The following is a 15,169-nucleotide window of genomic DNA, read 5'->3' as shown; positions in this document are numbered from 1 at the left end:
AGACTGTAAAAAAGCGGTCTCAAGGCCAGTCTAAAGTACTACGACACTATTATATGGTTTTGCAATTATTGATAATACAAACACTTCTTGCTCTCTGCACTTCATTATCTGTTTCTCAAATGTGATTAATAAACAAACATATAGATAAAAGACACGTGTTTAGTTGCACTCACCCCAGCAGGCTCCGATGAACATCCTCTGTCGGGGGGCGGGGTTTGGGATGGCGCCGTTGTCGTGGATCAGGGCGGGGTCAAAGGTCACTCCGTCCACGTACAAGGTCACAGAGGGGAACTGGACGCTGAGAGAGAGGTGGTGCCACTCGCTGTCACACACCTGCAGGAAAAAAAAAAAAAAAAACGACAAAAATTAAGAATAACACGGTTGAAATTAGATGACTCTCTTGATTGATTAGACAAATTTGACAGATTGATTGGTTAATAGACCTTTGCCTTTGTTTGTGGAACTTTCGGTTAATGGTTTTCTAGGGCAAAATGTCTGTGGAAATGTCTTGTGTATTTTTCCACCAGCTTCATAAATCTGTCCCATCACCAACAAGGTCGACAAAAGATAAACATTCTCCTATGAAGAATTTATCCACAACTATCGAGGTAAGAAAGACGAAAGCTTAAACGCGAACAACGACGACGCATTAGTGAACTACTCCTAAACAAAACTAACATTATGGTCATGAATAAAACATAAGTAACTTGTTAACTCAGACCGATTGTAGTAAATTAAAATTAAAAATCGATTTCATGATGTAGATATTCGCAGAGACAGAGAGATTTGTGCAGTTTCGAATGCGAGACATCTCTAGGATACCATAATGTTAGTTTTACTCAGTAGATTAGATTAGAAAACTTTATTTATCACCAAGAGGCAATTCTGTTTACAGGTCAGGGGCTCGTACAATTATGGGCATAAGAGCTGAGCATTAGTGCAAATGAGGCACAAAGGGGGGAAAGACAGTGCCTCCCAGAGAGCAACAGGGAGAACCTTTCTTTTAAAATGTGATCTGTGCTGCGAGTAACACATTTGGCCTTCTGGAGCACCTGCCTGCTCCATAAAGAGTCGAGGTTTTGCACATCTATTGTCTTTGAGCTCGTTTTTACAATGTTGTTCAGGCTGTTGTTGTCTTTGACTGACAAACCATAAAACCAGCAAGTAAAAGAAAAGGTTAAAAGACTCTCAATAAAAGGATAAAAAAGCACACAGTATTGGTTTTGAGTCATTAAAAGAGTTGAGTTTGAGCAGCAGATGGATTCCTGTTGAACTCTTTTCGCAATAGTGAACTTTTCTAATCTAAAATAATCTACTGAGCAAAACCAACATTACGGTATCCTAGAGATGTCTCGCATTCGAACAAATCTCACACAAATCGCTCTGCCTCTGCTAATATCTACATCATGAAATCGATTTTTAATTTTAATTCTATAATCAGTCTGAGTTAACAAGTTGCTTATATTTTATTCATGATCATAATGTTAGTTTTGTTCAGGAGTAGTTCACTAATGCGTCGTCGTTGTTCGCCTTTAAGCTTTCGTCGTTCTTACCTTCGTAGTTGTGGATAAATTCTTCATGGACAGAATGTTTATCCTATGTCGACCTTGTTGGATGAAGATTTAGTGATGGGGCAGATTTATGAAGCTGGTGGAAAATTAAGCCCCGATGAAGACCAGTTAAGGTTGAAACACGTTGGCTTTGGCCGTTCAAATAAAGGCCTTTTGACTATATTTTTTACTTTTTCTACTTGTTTGGAGTGCCTGGAATCCGCCGTGTTTGAGTTCTGATCCTTTTTCCAAGAACACCCTCTACCTGCTCCTACTGACAGGAACACCTGCAGCAAACAACCACATTTTTGTTCTTTGTGGTGGAAAATACGCCAGACATTTCCACGGACATTTTGCCACAGAAAACCATTAACTGGAAGTTCCGCAAACCTAAAGCGAGACACTTCCGGTCAGTGTGAAAAAGGTCTATTGATCGATCATGGCATTTAAAAGTACACTGTGCAACTTCTTTGGTGGAGAGTCTGCCATTTGCTCATCTCCGTGTTATTACTTTGCCTGGAATGTTTCACAATATGACATTAAACCTAAATCTATCGCTACGGAAACAAGCAGGTAACACTTACACTCACGGTAAGAGTTTTTCAAGCCACAGCGACAAAAACAGGTAATAAAATACACGCTTGAGACATCAGTTTTGTGCCATACTGTAGAACATTGTAGACATATCGCCATCCGAAAAGTTACACAGTGCACCTTTAAATGAGAAATAGCTAAAAAAGTAAAAATGTTAATCCTGATATTAGTGATAAGATCTATTATTTATGCTTCCACGAAATCTGCAGATGGACAGTGGACATTTTGAAGTTCAATCTTAAAGAACGGTGAAATATAAAATAGTATAATGTCGGCTATAAGGAAGATATGAATATATATAAGAACCTGCTCCAGTTTCCAGAGGAACTTGACGGGGCGAGCAGCAGAAACATCGGGCCAATAGAAGAGCGAGAGTCTGCAGCCGTGCACAGACAGGGAATAGTGCGAGAAGGAGTCGTCTGAAAACACAACACAAGGTCAAATTAAGGGTGAAGCTTTAAGTGGTGGTGTCTGGTGCATTATTCATTAGGTCTGAACGATTTGGGAAAAATATCTCGCTGTGATTTTCTGAGGACTGCGATTAAATCTGCAATTGATGTTTTAGTGAAAGGATTCTGTTCAGAGTTTAGACTGGTTCAGAAGAATTTACAAAAACACTGAAATATGAACTGACAAACTAAGAACATGTTTATGGAGTCTAAGTTACACCGCAAAAAGCAATATCTATTTAAGTTGAAATGACTTAAATTAAGAACATTTTGCTTTATTTGAGTAGATTCGACAAGTAAAATGATCTACCAATGGAGTGTTTTTCTAAATTCAAGCAACGATTGATTTTCTTTTTCATTCTCGGTGTCAAGAGTCGTTATGTATTTTCATGTTTTAAAGGGACAGTTCAGAATTTTGGACATAGCACCTCATTTCCTAGTGAGCCAGAGTGTTGGAGACGTGTGGAGACACTTTTTAAAATATTCCATCCAGTCCTTGTATTTGCAGAAGTCGCTGGTGCTAGGCTAGTGCATGTCAATGGCCATAGTTATCCTGCCACTAAAAACAGTCTTACCCACTCCACAAAACACCCGAAGCAAAACAATTATTACACCAGACTGTCGATGTGAATGTCTGTGTTGACAGAATAATGTTTGAAATAAAACTAACCTTGCATCACATGAATCATCGCATGTTGAGGGACTATTTTCTCATATATCAGTCCGCCGCTGCCAAACTTTCTGTCAGTTAGTACAACTCATTGCTGCTGCTCAGACATAAATCCTTCAAATGCAAGGCTGGTTTTACTTCTAAAATTATCGTATTTTCCGGGCTATTAGACGCGCTCTTAAGCCTCCAATCCCATCAAAAAAGACTGCGCTCCCCACAATCCAGAGCGCCCTATACACGAATCCACTCGGGTGTCCCAGCACGACTTCAGTAAACTACAAAGCCGCACCACCCGCAGCGCACGCAAACACGCACGAAGCAGACAGCGACCGCGCAACGAAAAACACCCACAGCCACACTCATCACTCCACGCCGAACGAGGAACGAAGGAACGAGAGGAACAAACCAAAAAAGCGAGTGCAAATGTGGTCCACTTCTAGACACAACTCCCTACACCGCCACAACGAACAAACGCCCAGAAGCCCAGAGTCACCGTGAACGCCACAAACAAACACAAACAAAGTCCCACTGACCCATCCAACTGTTGTGTTTCGTTTAAAGTCTAGTGCGGTTTATTTGTGAAAAAAGTTCGAAAATAGACCATTTAATGACGCTCCAGAGCACCTAATAGTGCAGAAAATATGGTATTCTATCAACACAGACATTCACATCGACAGTCTGGCGTAATAATAGATTTGCTTCAGGTGTTTTGTGGAGTGGGTAAGACTGTTTTTAGTGGCAGGATAACTATGGCCATTGACATGCACTAGCCTAGCACCAGCGACTTCTGCAAATACAAGGACTGGATGGAATATTTAAAAAAGTGTCTCCACACGTCTCCAACACACAGGAAATGAGGCCCTATGTCCAAAATTCAGGACTGTCCCTTCAAGTAAGCAAAAACTCTTGCTCCATTGGTAGATAATTTTACTTCAAGTGAAATTTACTCAAAAAATAAAACTTTCACTCGTCACTTTCACTTATTTTAGTTTTTGTAGTGTATGGTTCAGTTGAGTGTGGAGGAAACTATGGTGCTTCAAAATTTTAAATCTTCGTTGCAAATTGTGTCCCTTCAAATTTTGGTTTCATTGCAATTAATCTTGTGTCCCTGTTATTCATTCACTCCAGATGTGATGGTAAGAAACATCTGCAACAGCTGCCCAGACAACCATCATTCACACACTACAGACATATCAAGCAATGTGGGTGAAGTATTTTGCCTAAGGACACAACAACAGCTGGTTTCCTGTCCAATTACCAGTCCTGTTTAGCCTCGGAGATTAGACTCAACCTGGGACTCTCAAGGTGATATGATAATTGATCAAATGCAACCACTGTTTAACTGTTTTAATTAAAAATATCTCATGTAGACCTGAAAATACCAATACTCTAGTAGACTTTTCCTGAACAGAAGGTCGTGCGGCGAGACAGGTGACCAATTTCTACAAACCTGTTTATTTTAACCTCACTGTTGTTCAATCTGTAATTTAAAATCTGTCTTCAGTAATACCTGCTCCATTCAAATCTTAAATTGCTGACATGTACACACAATACGCCGGTATAATCATGTTTTTCTGTCTTTTTGTAGTACTATTATGGCCAGAACAGTTTTTGGGGTTAAGTGTGCTTTTCAACAGCACCTTTTGAGTAGTAAACACTTCAGTTTATTTTTTTGACTTTTATTGCGCGTACGAGGAATTTTAAAGGAAAATGTTTAATTCAAAGAGCTTTTCACATTCAGAAAGTTACAAACAAGAAGCTTTTGATGTTAAAATGGATGAGATGGTTTTTAGTTACTTTGCTTTTTTAAAATTTTGACAATTTTTCATTAGAATCTGAATTTTTTTAATCTGCTTTTTCCATTTTGCATCGTTTGTTTTGCTTTGGACGTCTTTTTAGGTATAATGTTTTCATAGTATGTCGTCACGTGACTAAACATTATTCCATACAGTTTAGAAATGGGATAATATATTGTTCATGACTCCTAGTACATCTGTTCATGGGTTTTAGTCGTGGATCTATAAAAAGTAGAAGCTGCTCCAGGTACTGCAGCTCCCGGGAGCTCCGGCCCAGAAAGAATTCACCCAGAACACAATGCATTATTTGTGAATTCAAACGGCCCATGTTTGGCTGACGGGGAATCGAAAGCTTTCACAAAGGTGGGTTTTTGTAGGGATTGTTCTCAATTAATAAAAGTTAGCTCTGTAAGATTTAGCCATGGATCTATTCAAATATCTGGATAGTGTGTTGCTGCTTGTAGTTGCCTCCAGTTGACGTAGTGACACTCACGGGTACCACAGCGGAAAAAATCCCCTGGGCTGAGACAAGATTTTTCTCATAGAGCACAATGTAATCATAAACTGCTCGTGTCCGGCTGACAGGGCACCTACAACTTTCAAAAATGTCAGATTTGTTGGTGATTTTTACCAATTTTTAGATCATAAACTCAAAAACTCTGCTAAAAAGCCTTCAGTTCTCTAGGTCCGCTCTAGGGTCCCCTCTAGGGTCCGCTCTAGGGTCCGCTCTAGGGTCCGCTCTAGGTCCGCTCTAGGGTCCGCTCTAGGGTCCCCTCTCTAGGCTCTAGGGTCCGCTCGTCCGCTCTAGGGTCCGCTCTTCCGCTCTGGTCCGTGGGTCGCTCTGGGTCCGCTCTGGGTCCGCTCTAGGGTCCGCTCTAGGTCCCGTCGCTCTAGGGTCCGCTCTGGGGCTCGTCGCTCTGGGTCCGCTCTTCCGTCTAGGGTCCGCTCTAGGGTCCGCTCTAGGGTCCGCTCTGGGTCCGCTCTGGGTCCGCGCTCTGGTCCGCTCTAGGTCCCGTCTAGGGTCCGCTCTAGGGTCCCTCTCTAGGGTCCGCTCTGGGGTCCCGCTCTAGGGGTCCGCTCTGGGTCCGCTCTAGGGCTCTAGGCCGCTCTGGGTCCGCTCTAGGTCCTCCGCTCTGGGTCCGCTCTAGCTCTGGTCCGCTCTGGGTCCGCTCTAGGGTCCGCTCTAGGGTCCGCTCTAGGGTCCGCTCTAGGTCCGCTCTAGGTCCGCTCTAGGGTCCGCTCTGGGTCCGCTCTGGGTCCCGCTCTAGGGTCCGCTCTAGGGTCCGCTCTGGGTCCGCTCTGGGTCCGCTCTGGGTCCGCTCTGGGTCCGCTCTAGGGTCCGTCTAGGTCCCGCTCTAGGGTCCGCTCTGGGTCCGCTCGCTCTAGGGTCCACTTCTGGGTCCCGCTCTATTAGGGTCCGCTCTAGGGTCCCCTCTAGGGTCGCCGCTCTAGGGTCCGCTCTGGGTCCGCTCTAGGGTCCGCTCTAGGGTCCCCTCTAGGGTCCGCTCTGGGTCCGCTCTAGGGTCCGCTCTGGGTCCGCTCTAGGTCCGTCTGGGTCCGCTCTAGGGTCCAGGGTCCGCTCTGGGTCCGCTCTAGCTCCGCTCTAGCTCTGATTGGTCAAAGCGATCACGTGATACACAAGACTGTGCTCTGTGCGTGCGCTCGTGTGCATTGCCGTTTGCCCGCGGGAGAAAAGACACTACTGCACATGCTCGATCTGCCCAGAGCCACCGGAAGTACCTCGCCGAGCACTGACTTGAACGGATTTAGCCTAGTCCCTCTCTGAGCTCGTGTTGAGGAAGTAATGCTGAAGAAAAAAAATGTTTGGACTTTCAGGTGAATGCGTACAGGCGCCTGAAAACAACACAGCACCATCTTTGGTTCATCTTCCAGATCTTATTCTATTTCCATCATCTCAGCTTCCTGTTTTTAGGCGTAATTTTAAGCATTTGTCAACTGGTTTAATTGGTTTAAAATGTTAATTGTTATGGCAGCACTACAGGGTTCATTTTTATCACTCACACAGGGTTAACTTTTTATCAGTCACACATTTTTTATCACTAGAACCAATGGATAATACATTCAGGCTGCGTTCAGACTTGTCTTGGTTTGGTCCTGCTTTGGTGCCTGTCTAGTCCTAGTGTTTGGTCCTGTTCTAGTCCAGGTTTAGTTCCAGATTTTGTAGTTTACATGTGGAGTGTGTGTGAGTCTGAATGCAACAATAAGTCAAGTACAATTGTTTTATATCACTAATTTATCACTTTGTGCTCTTAAAGTCTAGTGCTTTGGAGTGTCTCAAAATGCGTTATTATTATTTCAGTGCTTGGATCGTACCATTCTTGACCGTGCTGCAGACGATGATCTCCTCCTCTCTGCGGTTGCCTCTGGTTTGGGAGGCGCTGGCCTGGACGTTGGCCCCTCCTCGTCTCATCCACAGCTGCAGAGTGAAGTGGTCTCCGGACAGACTGGACACCACGGAGTCCGGTACCACGGCCACATGGTTCGACCCGTTAAAGGAGAAGACCAGAGAGGAGTCGGAGGAGGGCAGGGTGGGCAGAGCTGAGGTCCAGTTGGCAGCAGGAGACGGAGGGGGCAGGAGGTCCACTTCTCCCCTCACAGCGCCTGGGCAAGGAAAGAAAATATTGTTTTGTTGGTACTGGAAACACTTCTTCATTGTATTTTATTATATAATCTTGTAATAAAGTGAAATTTGTCTTTATTTTTCTCCTTTACTGCCATGATTATTTACATTGTAGATTCTCACTGAAGGCATCAAAACTATGACTGGCATATATGGAATGTACCGTATTTTTCTGACTATAAGGCGCACCGGATTATAAGGCACAATATCAATAATGTTGAATTCTCTCATCTATTTTCATAAATAAGGCGCAGTAGATTATAAGTAGCATTAAACGAAACAAACGGACGACACTTGAGACTGATCCTTAGTCCAGGCGTCCAGGATCCATTGGCAGATCACGGTGTAATTTGTAAAGCGCTTTGTGTTGCATTTTTTTTGTATGAAAATCACTTTATAAATTAAGTTTGATTGATTGACTGATTGATAATTTGCCCGGCGTTGCCTCCCTGTCTGGGTGAATGTGTGTTATGAATGTGAATGTGGGTGGATCATTTAAGTTTGGATTTTTATTTCCTTCGAGGATGACTCAAATATACAATGAGTAATAATGTGTTTGATTCAGCTTTGCACACATTTGTTTACATTTTACAGAAACGAAACTGAAAACCACACGGCTAATTTGCATAAACTATAAGCTCTGAAAAAAAAACCCCAGCTCACTCCTTGTGCCCTGATGCTGTCAGCTTGTGTCTCCTGACTATGGTAGCCATAATGCTCTGTCAATCCATCAAGTGGTGCGGCTTCATAGCTTACCAAAGTCATACTAAAACATTTTGACAGATTTTCGAGCGCCGTGTACCACATAAAATCAGTTCGAGGTCAGTAAGCACAACCAGAATTAATACATAAGGCGCACTGTCGATTTTTGAGAAAATTCAAGGATTTTAAGTGCGCCTTATAGTCCGAAAAATATGGTAGTAAACAAAATATAAACCCATATAAACTTGAACCCTGACTTGCACTTTTGTCATTGAGAAAAGGCCAAGGGTTTGCTTCACTGGATACTTTGATTTGATGATTGATTTGATTTCTGAAGTAGAAAGTAGTAAACATGAAGAAAAAAACATTGAATGAGACTGTGTGTCCAAACTTTTGACTGGTAGTGTATATTGTTAAAGCAGTGTAATGGAAAAACACATCAGATCCTCTCCTGTTTCAGTACTTTCACTTGTATTTGTATTTGTCACCTTGTCATTTCTCTGTCTGGGAGCGCCAAACTCTGCGCATCACTGAACCGCCATTGTTCCTTCTGTGTTGTCCCCTTTTGCAAAGAATTCTAATCCACCACAAACACAACTATTTGGCTCAGGACCGCTTATTTCATTCCAAATTGTGCTAAAACGTTCAGCTCTTCAGGTCAAAATGAGGCCACAGTCTGCATCTAATAATAAATCACTGTTATCATTCACAAAACAGAAAGGACTGCTGGTGCGCTGTTCACATGCTGGTTGTCGTTGTAGTAATGCAAACTCCACTCTGGCTTCAGAAAGTTGTGAAAAATCTCCACAGTGAATAATTAGGAAGGAAAGAATGTGTTAAAAAAAAGCGTGGAATAACTTTGGACCGCTGCAAACTGCTTAAAATGCACTACAGTAGTTTTGTTTTTCACACTGTTTTTGTGATTGTGGCTGTAAATTACCATGACAAATCAGATTTTCGTGATAATCAAATCATCAAATCTTTCTCTATTTGAAAACTGAGACTTTAAAACTAGTATAAAATAAACCAGTGACGAGGACTAGTATGGAGCATCTCTTTTTCGTACCACAGAGGCGGCGCACGGAGCGGTCCGAGTAACTGTCGCGGTCGCAGCCCTTCCCGATGTGTCCCGTCTGCAGCTCTACGGTGGCCTGGATGTTCCAAACCGTCTCCTCGCAGGTCTCCAGGTGCAGGCTGGGAAACAGAGGGATGCTTCCGGACCCAGGGGTGTACTCAACGCGCTTAGTCCAACCTGCAAAAATACACAGGACTGGATTTAGTAACGTCCTTCTTAAGTCCTTGTTTAGTCCTGGTTTAGTACCTGGTTTAGTCCTTGTTAAGTCCTGGTTTAGTTCTGGTTGAGTCCTGGTTTAGGTCTGGTTTAGTCCCTGGTTTAGGCCTGGTTGAGTCCTGTTTTAGTCCTAGTTTAGTTCTGGTTTAGTCTTTGTTTAGTCCCTGGTTTAGAGTCCTGGTTTACCTTGTTTAGTCCTGGTTAGTTCCTAGTTTGAGTCCTGGTTTAGTCCCTGGTTTAGGCCTGGTTGAGTCCTGTTTTAGTCCTAATTTAGTTCTGGTTTAGTCTTTGTTTAGTCCCTGGTTTAGTCTTTGTTAAGTCCTGGTTTAGTTCTGGTTGAGTCCTGGTTTAGGTCTGGTTTAGTCCCTGGTTTAGGCCTGGTTGAGTCCTGGGTTAGCCCTGATTGAGTCCTGGTTTACCCTGGTTGAGTCCTGTTTTAGTCCTAGTTTAGTTCTGGTTTAGTCCTTGTTAAGTCCTGGTTTAGTTCTGGTTGAGTCCTGGTTTAGATCTGGTTTAGTCCCTGGTTTAGGCCTGATTGAGTCCTGGTTTACCCTGGTTGAGTCCTGTTTTAGTCCTAGTTTAGTTCTGGTTTAGTCTTAGTTTAGTTCTGGTTTAGTCCTTGTTAAGTCCTGGTTTAGTTCTGGTTGAGTCCTGGTTTAGATCTGGTTTAGTCCCTGGTTTAGGCCTGATTGAGTCCTGGTTTACCCTGGTTGAGTCCTGTTTTAGTCTTAGTTTAGTTCTGGTTTAGTCTTTGTTTTGTCCCTGATTTAGTCCTGGTTTAGTCCTTGTTGAGGTGGTCAGGACCTGGTTGATTCCTGGTTCAGCTCTGGTTGAGTCCTGGTTACGTCCTGGTTAAATCCTGGTTTGGTCCTAGTTTAGTTCTGGTTTAGTCTTAGTTTAGTTCTTGTTTAGTCCTTTTTTAGTCCCTGATGTCCTGGTTAGGTCCTGGTGGAGTCCTGATTTAGTCCTGATTTATCCTGGTTATGTTCTGATTTAGTCCTGGTTAAGTCCCTAATTTAATCCTTGTTAAGTCCTGGTTAGGTCCTGGTTGATTCCTTGTTTAGTTCGGGCTGAGTCAAGGTTTAATTCTGCTTTAAATCTGGTTTAGTCCCTGGTTAAGTCCTCATTGAGTCCTGGTTTAGGGCCGGTTGAGTTCTCGTTTAGTCCTGGTTTAGTTTTGGTTTAGTCCCTGATTTAGTCCTTGTTAAGGTGTTTAGGTCCTGGTTGATTCCTGGTTCAGTTCTGGCTGAGTCCTGGTTTTACACCTGAGCAATGTCACATTCAGTGTCACAAGTGAAAAAAAAAATGCAGTGGTTATAACAAAAACTTGAATAACTGAATAAAAATAGCAGGTAAATTGGTTGTAATTAGCAAAGAGCTGTTCAAGAATAACAGAATAACGAGTGTTATCAGGTCACAGTGTGCGCAGGTTAAACTGTACGGTCAAGTTAGAAAACTGTATCAGTGTAGTGCACAGTTTAACCTGACAACATTAGTTATTCTGTAATTCTTAAACCCATTAAAACGCTAAAATTACTGACATGTTCCATATGGAAATCTTTAACACTGAATTTTTATCTTATATTTTAGTTCAGTGGTTCTCAAATGGCTGTTGAGAAATCCACTGATGATGTTTTATAGGATGTTTTTCAGCCTCAGGTCTCTGCTCTGGCTCCTGTGGCTCAGAGAATAGACTTTAAAGCAGCTCTGCTTGTACAAGTGTCTCCATGGCCGAGCACCAAAGTACATCTGTGACATGTTAGTGTCATATGAACCATCTCACACTCTGAGGAGCTCAGGGACCGACCTCCTGCTGGTGCCCAGAGTCACGACTAAACAAGGGGAGTCAGCGTTTCAGGTTCATGCAGCTAAAACCTGGAACAGTCTGAACATGTGAGACAGACTCTTCTGTGATGTGGTTTAAATCCAGACTCAAAACATTTCTGTTTAACTGTGCAAATAACTGAAAGGTTTTCTCTTCTCTCTAATTTATGTCTCTCTTTTTTAATTTTAATCTTTATGATTATTTATGTTTTGATTTGTTTTTATTATGATTTTAATATATTTCTTATTCTGTAAAGCACTTTGAATTACTTTGTGTACGAATTGTGCTACACAAACAAACTTGCCTTGCCTTCAGCTGTTTAGACATCATTAACGTTTTTTATATTAAAATTTATCATCATTATTATTACTATCTGCACTACTAATCTGCATAAATAAATTCAACTTTATGACATATAAACCATAACCACTCTAGAGCCACATCAGCTCGTTTGACATTATAATGTGTTTAATGCAGCTATGCGCAAGTCTCACATAAACAAAACTTAAAACCGCATCTCTAATTTGCATAAATTAAGTGAAGAAAAAAAACAGCTCTTGTGCGCTGATGCGACACGACGCAGTGGAATACAGGTTAGTGTGACCATATTTGCATTTGTCAAAACCAGGACACCGTACGGGGGGAGGGAGGTGGGGACTCGTCATCGACATTGCGCGAATCTCACCTGGCAAAACTTTTTCCCTCTGGACACCGAAACATATGTGCTGCTTTATACACTGTGCACATGGACTCACACTTGTCCCGAACGCAACGGAAAGTGTGGAATTTCTTGTACAAGTCATCGTTAAATACGCATTTGTGCTTCAGTACGTTGCAGGCGGACTGTGTCTCGCTCCTTCTGAGTGGAGAGAGACACATGTATGGTCTCCTGTTTGGTCAAGCTACACACAGCAACCTACATTTGGTTTGTCCATTAAAAATGAACGTAATTGAGGAAATTCTTAATGATCAATTATCGATTAATCGACTCATCATGCCCATCACTAGTTTAGACCTGTGTTTAGTGTTTATTATTACTTAAAGAACACATATTGTGCTTGAGTCTGATATCAAGCTCTAATCTATGGCACCGGTGAATCAATATGTTATAATCTGCAAATTTTAAAATGCAATATCCATCTTAAAAACAACACAATATTTGTACAAAAAGGACAATGTGACACTGGTGAATCCTACGTGTATCACCATCAATTTTGCATAATAGGTCTGCTTTAAATCAATCATGTACACTACACTTCATGCACTACATTTATTATCTACACACTAGTTCTGAGACGGTTTAATTCTAGTTTAGAGGTTGTTTATTTTAAGGTAACTTGTCAAGTAAATTGATCTTGCTGCATGGACAGATAATTTCAATACTTTTAAGTCATTTTCTGATAGATTTAAGTGTTTATATCTTAAATTTTGGCCAAGCTTTTTCACAGTGTATTTGTTATTTTGTTATTTGTTATTATAAAAACTTGTTGACAATAATCTTCTCTCGATACGTTTTAATTCGTGCAGATTAATCAATGTGCGAGCAGCTTTTACATAAATATATCAAGGTGCAAAAGCTCAATATCCTCCATTGTCCTAAAGCGGGTAAAAATATTAAACATTTAATTGGAAGACAATAAAAAGTGTAAAGTGTGGTTACCGATCCAGCCGGGTTTGCAGGACGGTTTGACTGTGACGACCACCTGAGCGTCGGCCTGGGCTCGGTTCTTCCCGCAGTCGAACGCAGTCACCCAGAAAGTGTGAACGCGCTGCCGCTTCGAGTCCAACGGCTCCGTGTTTTTAATGTTACCTGAAGAATTAACAGATGAAGAGACGGAGAGGGAGAGACATAGAGAGAGAAAGAGAGGAACAGAGAGAGGGGGAGAGGGATAAAGACAAAGAGAGAGAGACACAAAGAGACAGAGTAAGACAGAGGCAGAGAGAGGGAGCGAGAGGGACAGGGAGTCCGAGAGAAAGGGAGAGAAAGAGAGAGAGATAGAGAGAGAAAGAATGAGAGAACAATAAAGACAGAGAGAGAGAAAGAGAGAGGGAGAGAGACAGAGACACAAAGTAAGACAGAGAGGGAAAGAGAGGGGCAAAGACAAAGATAGAGAGAAGGAGAGAAAGAGTAAGGCACAGGTAGAGAGAGAGAGAAATAGAGAAAGAAAGACAGAGAGAGAGGTAAAGAGACAAACAGAGAGAGAGATAGTAAGGCAGAGGCGGAGAGAGAGAAAGAGAGAAAGCGGGACGGAAAGAAAGCAACAGAAAGGAAGACAGAGAGAGACGGACAGAGAGAGAGAAAGAGTGAGAGAGCGATAAAGACAGAGAGAGAGAGACAGAGAAAGGAAGAACGACAGACAGAAAGAGAGATGGGGGGCAGAGACACAAAGGGAGAGTAAGACAGAGAGAGCGAGAGAGAGACAAAGACAGAGAGAGGGAGAGAGTAAGACACAGGCAGAGAGAGAAACAGAGAGAAAGACAGAGAGAGAGATAGTAAGACAGAGGCAGAGAGAGAGAGAGAGAGAGAGAGAGAGAGAGAGAGAAAGAGACAGACAGTGAGAGAGACAAAGACAGACAGAAAAACAGACAGAGAGAGAGAGGGGTAAAGAGAGAAAGAGAGAGGGAGAAAGACAGAGGCAAAGAGAGGGAGAGAGAGTGAGGCACAGGCAGAGAGAGAGAAACAGAGAGAAAGACAGAGAGAGAGATAGTAAGACAGAGGCAGAGAGAGAGAGAGAAAGGGAGAAAGTGAGAAGGAGAGAAAGAGACAGAGAAAGACAGACAGAGAAAGAGTGAGAGAGTGATAAAGACAGACAGAGAGGAGAGAGAGGGGGGAGAGGGAGAGAGACAGAGTAAGACAGAGGCAAAGAGAGAGCGAGAGAGAGACAGAGGCAAAGACGGGGAGAAAAAAGTTCGGTAGAGGCAGAGAGAGAGAAACAGAAGAAACAGAGACAGATAGAGAAGTAGAGAGACAAACAGAGAGAGGGGGAGAGAGAGTGAGGCACAGGCAGAAAGAGAGATAGAGAAAAAGAAACAGAGAGGCAGAGAGAGAGAGAGAGAAAGCAGGAGGGAGAGAAAGAGACAGAGAAAGAGACAGAGAGAGCAGAAAGAGAGACAATATAGAGAAAAGAGAAACAGAGAGAGAAGAGAGGCAGAGAGAGAGAGAGAGAGAGAGAAAGCAGGAGGGAGAGAAAGAGACAGAGAAAGGAAACAGAGAGAAACAGAACGAAAGAAAGAAAGAAAGACATATATATAGAGAGAGAGAAAGAGAGTAAGGCACAGAGCAGAGAGAGAGAGATGGAGTAAGACAAAGAGAGAAAGACAGAGAGAGAGAAAGACAGAGAAAGAAACACAAAGAGAGAGCAGAGAGAGAGAGAAATATGAAAATAAAAAGCACAAAAATAGCGGCATTAGTCATTATGTGTGAGTAATAGAGCTTCATAAAACAAGCACATACAGTTTTCATGGACGACATTATTGAATAACGTTACTAGAGCTAAAAACAAGATTGAATTAAAGTGCACGTTGGAATAGACGCAATTAGCAAAATCACAAAGGCGGTAATTATTTATGCAAAAATCACGTCCTCGGCAGAAAGCAAAATATGCCGTCGCCATGGAGTCTTCTTTTTATCTATTAAGACCCGATAACCTT

General features: G+C 42.4%; 1 protein-coding gene across 1 annotated transcript in view; it reads right to left on the bottom strand.

The window, feature by feature from the left end:
• clstn3 (calsyntenin 3) overlaps positions 1 to 15,169 on the bottom strand; it is a 101,534-nt gene that overhangs the window by 36,574 nt on the left and 49,791 nt on the right. The window contains exons 6-10 of the mRNA XM_055163796.1: positions 13,179 to 13,328; positions 9,469 to 9,654; positions 7,394 to 7,681; positions 2,451 to 2,563; positions 174 to 333 (exon numbers count right to left, since the gene is read on the bottom strand). Coding sequence (XP_055019771.1) covers positions 174 to 333; positions 2,451 to 2,563; positions 7,394 to 7,681; positions 9,469 to 9,654; positions 13,179 to 13,328 — 897 coding nt within the window. The remainder of the gene's footprint in view (positions 1 to 173; positions 334 to 2,450; positions 2,564 to 7,393; positions 7,682 to 9,468; positions 9,655 to 13,178; positions 13,329 to 15,169) is intronic.

This window comes from Boleophthalmus pectinirostris, unplaced genomic scaffold (assembly GCF_026225935.1).
Source record: "Boleophthalmus pectinirostris isolate CB_2022bp ecotype Guang Dong unplaced genomic scaffold, ASM2622593v1 HiC_scaffold_6, whole genome shotgun sequence".
Lineage (NCBI taxonomy): Eukaryota > Metazoa > Chordata > Actinopteri > Gobiiformes > Gobiidae > Boleophthalmus > Boleophthalmus pectinirostris.
The sequence above is the reverse complement of the archived record's forward strand: the minus strand, read 5'-3'. Positions and strand labels throughout refer to the sequence as shown.